The sequence below is a fragment of the Brassica oleracea genome, unplaced genomic scaffold (genome assembly GCF_000695525.1).
Source record: "Brassica oleracea var. oleracea cultivar TO1000 unplaced genomic scaffold, BOL UnpScaffold07022, whole genome shotgun sequence".
Lineage (NCBI taxonomy): Eukaryota > Viridiplantae > Streptophyta > Magnoliopsida > Brassicales > Brassicaceae > Brassica > Brassica oleracea.
This window is the reverse complement of record NW_013623544.1, coordinates 1-722: the sequence shown is the minus strand read 5'-3', so window position 1 is coordinate 722 and position 722 is coordinate 1. Positions and strand designations below refer to the sequence as shown.

Here is a 722-nt window from a genome sequence, read left to right as displayed (position 1 = left end):
TGGAATCGTTGTTCAACACGCCATCAACGGTTAGTTAATTTATCCTCCTCCTGAATTTTTAATTAAGTTTTTTGGAAGTTTTGTGGATTCTTCAAACTTGTCCTTTCACAGCTTGGTTAGCCACACTCGTTTTCAATGATTTGATGGAATTCAAAAGAAATAATCCACCACCAGCTACAATAATGCTCATATCCGATGAGTTGGACGGCAAATTGAATTTCCCTCTTGGCCGGAATCAACAAATTCAAAGTGGATACAACCTTGTTCTGGCGAGTTCATGTGGTGGGTCTATGTATCGTCTCCACCATACTGCAGATTGGCGCTGGAAAACCCTACTGGAGGCGGCGGCATATTCAGTGTCTCAGGACACAACAACAAGTTATGTTCTTCGGAAATGCAGTTCGTGGGGCGATTCCTTTACCTTGTCGTCATTTGTTTGCAGAGCATGCAAATTTACTGGCCTAAGCGTTGCAAGTTTCACCAGTCATCTCTCCACTGAAGAACATAAAAAGACGGTAAGTTCACCCTCCTTCCTCGTGCTTGCTTCTTGTATCAAATACATTGTCTAACTATTTGAATTGATTTCTCAACAGGACAAGGAGGAGAAGGAGAACTTCAGTGTGCCAGACTTCTCACCTTTCATAACAGTAAAGGCAAGTTTTAACTACTACTTAGTATGTTTTTTTTTTTTTTTTTTTTTTTTTTTTTTTTTTTTTTTTTTT

The 722-nt window shown here is 39.2% G+C and overlaps 1 protein-coding gene across 1 annotated transcript; it reads left to right on the top strand.

The window, feature by feature from the left end:
• Positions 1-6: 6 nt before the first annotated feature.
• Positions 7-653, top strand: LOC106322112 (the record flags this gene model as incomplete). The annotated part of the gene is made up of 3 exons (XM_013760277.1): positions 7-29; positions 112-515; positions 594-653. Coding segments are annotated over exons 2-3 (432 nt in total), but the record flags the coding sequence as incomplete, so codon positions are not given.
• Positions 654-722: the final 69 nt, after the last annotated feature.